At 44.8% G+C, this 8,808-nt stretch overlaps 1 protein-coding gene across 1 annotated transcript; it reads right to left on the bottom strand.

Moving 5' to 3' along the window:
* Positions 1-5,879: 5,879 nt before the first annotated feature.
* LOC136247918 (integrase/recombinase xerD homolog) lies at positions 5,880-7,189 on the bottom strand. The gene is made up of 3 exons (XM_066039737.1): positions 6,989-7,189; positions 6,826-6,925; positions 5,880-6,781 (listed from the first exon to the last, which is right to left on the bottom strand). Exons 1-3 carry the CDS (start codon positions 7,187-7,189, stop codon positions 5,880-5,882), a joined length of 1,203 nt encoding a protein of 400 aa, XP_065895809.1.
* Between the last annotated feature and the right edge of the window lie 1,619 nt (positions 7,190-8,808).

Raw genomic sequence — 8,808 nt, forward strand, 5'->3', positions numbered from 1 at the left:
CTGAACCATTCATCGGATTTGTACAAATTTGATGCTAGGATTCGCCGTTGGACTCCCTTTCTTTGTGCCAAATTTCATAGCGATCGGAGTATGCGTTTGCTTGTTATAGCAATTTTTGCAAGTGTGCGAAAAGACGAAGAAGAAAAAAAAAACAAAGAAAAAAAAAAAAAACTTTGGCAGCTCGTATCTTGGAAATGGCTGACGCGATTTCCTTCAAATTTGGAATGTAGACTCCCCTGGCTAGCGGGCAACTGTGTAGCAAAGTTGGTTCCAATCGGATAAGTGATCACTGAGATACAAAGGTGTGAAAATGACGTTTTCGTTCTTCCTGTCAATATACTCACGGGTGTGGCGCGCCGGCTTCTTGGGCCGCACAACACACTACCGTGTGTCTTGATATATATATATATATATATATGTATGTAAATGATCAACTGCATTATATGCAGCAGCAATGAGAATTACCTACAATGACATAAATTGCCTATAACTGCTATAAAGTTAGTAACTTGGCTTGACTTGGCTGCCTAGAAGGTGATCACGGCGCTTTCTTCCTTTATTAGGGCAAAACAAAACTTTGTGTCTGTTGTCTACCACTCTTGTATTAAAGACGCATCTATAACAACGGTGTTCAAATTTGCAGTCGGGATAAGGGAAATTGGGATTGGAACTGTCATTCCAGTCAAGACATATCTTCCTATCCATTGTTTGGGGTTAGTTGGAATAGGGTAATATACATTGTGCTGTGGGCTGTATCGTTCTGTTGGTGAAAGCCATCCGCTATACGTTCATTTCAACGGATGACCAGTCCTTCAATCCTATTGCTGATGCTTTTAGTCGGAAGTGTCGATTGTACACTAGCCAGCGACCTTCACGGCCAGTTTGAGAGGAGTGGATAATCAACTGCTGGTAACCAAGGAGGTCGGCTGTCCGCTTTGGTTCCTTCTGGGAGATAATTGCGATATATACACTAAAACACTGCACCTACTGGATGATATTAGCACCTTCGTGATGTTTTTGCTTTGGACTGGTGGTATTGCCTTCAGTGTAGTATTCAGCAGAGATGAGTTTCTGGGGGAGAAGGTCTGCCATTTCTATAAATAGCCCATCCTGTGCCTTTTTTACCAGTTTGGCCGGCACTGGTGGTAGTCCACTGATCAGTATAGGAGGCAGGGGGGTGGAGCTAGAGCCTGCATTCTCTGATAATTTGGTAGCGTCTGATGGTGCTCGATATGTCTCAAATTCTTCAATGTGGTCAAGGTTGTTGTTACTACGCCGGTCTATAGTTGCATGAAAAGAGAAAGATGGATGGAATAGAGTTGTAAGATTGATTTTTAATTTTTGAATTTTTTTTTTAGTATTGAAGGCAGGGGGGGTTGGCATGCAGAGAGTAAATAATTAATGCTAATAGCAAGTGCTAACAGCAAGTGCGCACGCATGGGGGTGCCATAATACAACACCTAACTACAGTACATGGTCATGCTGCGTGCTTAACAACATACAGCTACAGTACATGGTCATGTTGTGTGCTTAACAACATACAGCTACAGTACATGGTCATGTTGTGTGCTTACAATAGGTGCTTACTGAGGTCACTGAAGGACGAGCTTGGTGGATCGCTGCCCCTAGGAGTAGGTTGTTTGGCTTGATTGTTAACAATAGTTGTCACGATGGCCAAGATGTCCTCTGTTGTCAGGGGACGAGGTGGTTCGTCGTTGGCAGCTCTGGTCGGGGTGAGGTTGCTGCTGCCGGACGCTCCAGCAGTGCTGGAGGCCTTGGGCACGCCGCTCGAGTTGCTTGCCAACAGGGATTTGAGGACCGTCGTTATAATGTTGGCTGAAGTCACAGTCTTGGATGTGTTCTCTTCTTCTGTTGGCCATGGTCACTTCTCTGTTCCTTGTCGTTCTCCTTCATCATTCCTGCATCTCATCCCGCGGGTAACTGGTGGCGATGTCGATCTGTTCTCGGTACTCCTGTTTGTGTCCTTCTCCTTCTGGGTAGGCTTCTTCTTAATGGCCTTACTCTTCGGCATGGCGCTTGGTGAGTAACTTGGGGAGCTTTGAGTAGGGCAAAAGGTGATTGTAAAAAGCGTGTTCGCCATTCATGCGCTATACTTTTTTACAAGTTCAGCTATTATCTATTTGATGCCCGTGGTTGTGTCTTGGTCATTATGTAATAGATTATGCAGCATGCTCGCTGTTCGTTCCAAAATTAATTATGTTATTATACTAATGACCTGATGGTATTTTGGCTGCATGAATTTTCAGAAACAGAGTTGGACACATGATACCACCATTCATACAAGATTTACATTTATCTGTTGATGTGTGTAACTACTGTGCCACTATTTGAGTCCCTTTTTTAGGTAACGACAATAGCATGTTCATGCAGTGTTTGGTGTGGCAAATTAATTTCAATGGTGTCGAAATACCCACAGCATTCCAGATTATACATTCCTATAATTATGTTGCAACCTAGAGCATATATTGTGATCGTCATGTCATCAACTAGAGCATCACTCACAGTTTTATCCTAGTTTGTTATCACATATCTTCTTTGTGAATCATTGTCTCGTTCATGTAATAGTCTGATTAGAGTGTACAATAGAGTTAGGCTATAATCACTACAGGTCTATAAATGGCTTGTCACAAGGAAATTCTTATCAAACAGTACGGTAGTGCAGTTTAAGTACAAGGTGCAGAGGTAACACACTCATGGGAACTCCAAAAGGTACATCCCACTGGTGACTTTGCTATTGTGGAATGGCCTCCAACCTTGCGACTGTAGTCAGGCAGGCTAGCAGTCAGACGAAAATTTGAGTTTCAGTGATTATATTGTAAATTCTATACCCATGCACAGCCGTCTGTAAGTGTTTTCCTGTTTTGATGTCAGATGGACTAATACGATTCCATAAAGGAGATTTTCAAAGATGTTTCTTGGATGATTTTTAAAGGAGCCGCTGCCATTTTAAGCAGCACATGTTATTTTGGGGGTCTTTCTGGCTTTTATCTTCAATCAGGTTAGTCTTCTTCCTTCTCCATGCAATGAAACCAAAATTTTCCTATCACCACTTTCCTTGAGTGGCATATTTAGACACCGCAAACTTATTGAAGTGCTTATGCTAGGTAGATACCTGTAACTTCACGATAGGTTGAATGCCACGCATATTAATACAATCTTGGTTGATTAATAATGATCAAGCACTGAGACGGGCAGTTTCATACAATGGCTGCTTCTAACCCCTTCCTTCGTTGGGATCAGCACCATCAAGAATTGTGGTATGAAAACATGTCCAACCCCAACACTTCACAACGGTGGCCATGCCCTTACTGTGGGGCTAAAAACCACTACCCAGACAACTGCCCTCACTCGCCCTTTCGTGACAGCTTGCAACGCTCTAGACCACCAAATCGCAGAACATCCAGAGCTCCAATATGCGGTGAATTTAACAACGGGCAGTGCACCAGAAATGCATGCATTTTTCAACACATCTGCTTTACATGTAAGGGTCCCCATCCTCGCATCTCCTGTCCTGACAGGAGACCAGCCACCCAAAAACCAGTGAGGCCAACCTCAGGTCATGGCGACCGCTCATTTTTGAGTGTGACCAAGCCCCTTATAGACCATTGCTTACATTCAGGCAGCCAGACGTTCAACCTTTACTCCCTTTAGAGTACACCCATACCTTTGGAAATGAAGCTTCAGAACACCCCTTGTGCACTGAAGCTTTAGCACACCCACACACTAAACTTCTACAACACAACTTGTACAGTAAAGGTTTAGACAACTTACTAACCGCTGCTAATACTAACCTTTTAGAACACACCTCGTGCACTAAAGGGCTAGAACACTCACACACTCCTGACACCACAACTTTGGAGCATACCCCTCAGAGCACTCTTGCACCATTGCCTTCCACACTGAAGCACCACACCCACCACTTAACGTATGCACTAACACTCCAAAGTTATTGCACTCGCATGCAAAGCACCTACCATGGCAATTGCAGTATCTTATCAGTGCACGTCATCTTAACTCAAAGCCCTGCACACCAATCAACCTGCATGTTCTACAAAATGAACTAGTGCTTCACCCTGATCAAACATTTGTGCGCACTTTAATTCACAACCTAGAGCATGGTTGTGACATTGGCTACACTGGACCACAATTTACACATTCCAGCAGCAACCTTCCCTCTTCACTCCAAAACCCTAGCATACTGGATGCCAACATCACTGAAGAACGCAACATGGGTCGCATGCTGGGTCCATTCCAGACTCCACCACTTCCGAACTTCCGCTGCTCAGGACTGGGCTTGGTCCCTAAGCATGATGGTGGCTGGCGTGCAATTTACTATTTGTCTGCCCCATATGGATCCAGCATCAATGACTCCATAAATCCAGAGGATTATGCACTTTCTTACTGCTCAGTTGATGATGCATTTGCAATCGTATCTGCCCTTGGTAAGGGTACTATAATGGCAAATTAACAATCTTACCAGTACTTCTTTCCAACCGCCTTATGGAGCGGGCATGGGGCTGCCCGCATTCCTCCCAACCGCCCTCGAGCAATTATACATTATCAGCCAGCCCCACGCCAACCTTAAGGCGGTTGTACTAGTTGACATGCACCAAATATCGCACACTATGTACGACAAGCTACACACATACATGATTATTAATCACAATGGTATCAATACACAAGAAAGGCTCACCTTACCAGCAAACTATGTACGATTACCTCCGTTATTAAACAAAGAGAGAAAGCAGGATGGCGGCCTGTCCCTTTCCAACCATCCGCCCCCGAGCTATGCATGCAATACAGTCAGGCCACCATCCAATCCTCCCTTTTAAATGTACCTGTAATATTGAATCATGCACATGCGACAATTCACTCTAGTCAAGCCTACCAAGTAGCTAAACAAAGAAGCCAGTTTAGTGGTCTAATTTGGGTAATAACTGGGCAACTGAGGGGGTCACGGGATCGCAGGTCAGCGGGTACCGAGCCGCAGTTGAAGCACATGCATTCACATGTAGAAGTAACAAACCAAACTTGTCTTGAATAACATTAACTGCGGCAATGGTGAAAGTTATGCAGCAGCATGCGTCAGCACTCTCCAGTATGAGCAGCCATGAACATTTATGTAACAGTTAACAATAGCTATCATGCAATAACAGCCACGACACTCATGCAACAGGACCTCAATTCAAAGCAGCAAGTAACATGCACGCGGTGGCATTCTTAGAGCAGCAGATAACAAGCACGCAGTAGCACTCTTGGTACAGCCAGCAAATAACAGGCACGCAGCTGCACTCTCGGTACAGCAAACAGCACGCACGCACGCAGCAGCACTCTCAGTACAGCAAACAACATGCACACAGCAGCACTTTCAGTGCAATCATAACATGTACGCAGCAGCACACTCTGTGCAATAATAACATGTACGCACCAGCACTAATAACATGCACGCAGCAGCACTCTCAGTGCAGTGGGCAGCATGCACCATCCATCTGCAATAAATATTCATGTGATGATACTTAGCATGCTTCGAGTTCTAACAGGCATGCAAGTTAAACCGCTGATACGCAATAAGCAACGGGTAAAAGTTGTTGTCGAAGTCAAGTACACAAAGCTGTGATTATTACACAGGCAAACAGTTCAAGGCTATTTGGTTAAAACTTGCCCAAATTTTCTTTGCCCAAATTAGTTTCAATTTCCTATAAATTTACTTCCCCCAGTTGCCCGAGTATTCGTCCTCTACACGCGGCGCCAAGGTTATATTTTATATTAGTTTATTTATTTATTTTTAATTTTAACATTGGATAAGCAGTGGTTAACAGAATGTACATTTATGTTAACAAATACTAGCATATGGTGTGTCAGTTTAGCTGGTTAATGTGTCGATGCATACAGTCTGGGTCCCATTCTGGTTGGTTGGATGCGTCCGTATGAGCTAATAATCGGTGAATAGCTGGAGTTCTTGATGGTTGGCAGTGAATATAAGACAAGTAAGCGTTGCTTGACCAGCGTCCAAGGCTTTTAATCATCCATGTTGGAAGGCTGGCAGCTGCTGCGGTGGTAGCAGCACCTATTCTAAAGCTATGTGATGCATAGTCCATGTAATTAAGACCAGCCTGTGAAAGGAGCTGTCGAATTACTCTAGTGACTGCTGGACAGGACAATGGAGTAAATCTGCCGGCGTGATATAGAAAGGCATTAGGTGGTGTGCTGGTGACAGAATCCTTATATTGTTTGAGTACCTTAAGTGGGCAGGTAGATGAAGTAGTTTTAAAAATGTGTACAGTGTGGCCTCGTCTGAATGGATCGGTCTTTGATTGGTGTAGAGTAATTGACATTTGTTCTTCATCATAAGTTACATCATCCCAGCGGAGGTTAACATATTCACTTGCTCTGAAGAAGCCATAAAAGGCTATAGTGAATGCTGACCACAGCATAAGCTTTTCTTGGAATGTGTAAGAGGACTGGTGGAGCTGCTCCTTTAAAGTGCGTAGGATGTTGAGGGTAATTGGTAATCTGTTCCGCTGGTTATTGCCCTGATGACGACGAATGCCTCTACAGACTAGTTGCAGGAGGTTATCTCTTGTAGGATCTTGATAACCATTCTCAATATGGTCAAGGCAAATAGCTACCAAGTACACTTTAATAGTCTTATAAGAGATGTGGCGAGCTTCATGTACACTGAAGTATTGTAGCGTTAGAGAAGATGCTGGGTGGGTGTGGAGATTGTACTGGTCACAAAAGGCGTGGAACTTTGTGAGGCCTGCACTGTATGTACGGCGTGTTGATTGGGCAACTCCATGATACCGGCATTGCAGGAGGCTCGCATGAAGGTCTGTGTCGGCCATGCAGGGGTGCTGTCCGGCCTCGGGTTGGCTGTTGGGGCTAGTTTCCAGAACCGGTCCATCTGAAAACGAGATAATGCATCTGCGATATCATTACAAACACCGGGGACATGCACTACACATACATTCAATTGGTGGTGCACTGCATAAAAGTATAACAGTCTTACTAAGACCATAGTGTGTGCAGCACGAGTTGACCCCTTGTCCCAGATGTCCACACCTGATTTGTTGTCGCAGTGAAATAGGATTTTACGACGTAACCAGAATGAGCCCCACGCTTGTACAGCAGATACTATGGCAAACAGTTCCTTCCAGGTGATATCCATCTGTTGCTGGGCAGGCGTCCAACAAGCTTACAGCCATCTGCCCGACCAGTATGCCCCCCAGCCACATGATCCTGAGGCGTCTGTATAGAGGTGCAGTGTTGGTGATGGTGTCCATTCATTTTTCAGGATGAGGCTTTTCCCTGACCATTTGGGTAAGTAGTTAATCCACCATTGGATATCCAGTTGTGCTTTAGTGGTTAAAGGGTAGTGCTCAGGTCGATCATTCTACGGAGAAACATTCTACCCGCAGGGAGAACTTTACAGCAAAATGATAGTTAACCGATGACTGAAAGCAGCTCCTTTTTAGTGCAGCTATCTTTATGGGTCATCCAATGAAGTTCATGAAGGAGATCTAGTTTCTTTTCAGGTGTTATGCTAGCTTCCATAGTAACTGTGTCTAACTGAATTCCTAAAAATGTTAAGGTGGTGGAAGGGCCTTCCACTTTCGACATCTTAATGGGTGCATTGATCTTGTCACACAATGCAAACATAGCTTGCAGGTTCTGCTTACACACTGGAGAGTCGACGGGGCCAGCAGTAAAGAAATCGTCAAGGTAGTGAAGTAAATGTTGAACGCCATATGTATGCTGTAAAATCCAGTAAATAGAAGTTGATAGTTCATTGAAGATGTGAGGGGCTGACCTAGGTCCAAAAGGTAAACATGTGTCTACATAGAATTGGTGACGCCAGCAGATTCCCAAAAGGTTCCAGTCTTTGGGTCTGACAGGGATGAGACGGAATGCATTTTTTAAGTCTATCTTACTCATGAGAGCTCCAGGTCCTAACGTGTTGATAATTCTATATGCATCGTCTATGATGCAGTAAGATAAGGAATATAACGATGGGTCGATGAAATCATTAATACTAAAATTTTGCGGTGCCGATAAGTGATAAATAATTCGCCACCCTCCGTCATGTTTAGGCACAAGGCCTAAGCCAGAAGTGCGAAAGTTCGGGAGGGGTGGGTGTTGGAAAGGTCCAAGAATACGTCCTGCTTTACACTCCTCAGTGAGGGTGGTGTCAATTACTTTAGGCTGCTGAGATGCAGATTGTAGATTGGTAGCAAAGTAGGTAAATTGAGGTCCTTCGTAGCCGATTGTACAGCCATGTTGTAGATTATTGATAAGTCGCCTGACAAAGGCTTTGTTAGGAAGGTTACTTAATTCACGTTCAAGAACAAACGGTCGTAAGGGAGTCCACGGTAGTGGCTTATTGACGCCTGGGCTGCCTGCGGGAGAGGCAGCTCCTGACCAGGTGGTCGCCTCCGCAGTAGTCACATTTATGGAGGTGATTGCAGTATGGGCGGTGGCAGACTGCATTGTTGTAGTCGTGGCAAATTGGCGGCTGCAGCTGGGCCCGTCTCGGGTGAGATGGGTGGCCTGGGGCTCGCCGCCTAGTTCCTGGTCCGGTATCTGAAGTTCCCGCGTTTGAAATTCCAATGCTTGAAGATGACGGACGAAAAGGACATCTGTCAGGGAAATGGTTAGTGGCGCCACAATGGGGGCATGGCCAACGTTGTGATTGCATGGCTTTCGAAGTCATGCATTCCAGCCACAAATCTGTGTCGCGGATATCCCACCTAAGGGATGGGTCATTCGCAGCTTTGGTACGGAACTTTA

The sequence above is a fragment of the Dysidea avara genome, chromosome 2 (assembly GCF_963678975.1).
Source record: "Dysidea avara chromosome 2, odDysAvar1.4, whole genome shotgun sequence".
In the NCBI taxonomy this organism is placed as follows: Eukaryota; Metazoa; Porifera; class Demospongiae; order Dictyoceratida; family Dysideidae; genus Dysidea; species Dysidea avara.

Bases quoted from the DNA above. Each gene is read 5' to 3' on its own strand.
- LOC136247918 (XM_066039737.1), bottom strand. From the start codon at position 7,189: ATGGATATCACCTGGAAGGAACTGTTTGCCATAGTATCTGCTGTACAA. The intron at 6,926-6,988 runs GTATGTGTAGTG...TCTCGTTTTCAG, and splicing joins CAGTGCACCACCAATTGAAT to ATGGACCGGTTCTGGAAACT. The intron at 6,782-6,825 runs GTATCATGGAGT...CATACAGTGCAG, and splicing joins GCGAGCCTCCTGCAATGCCG to GCCTCACAAAGTTCCACGCC.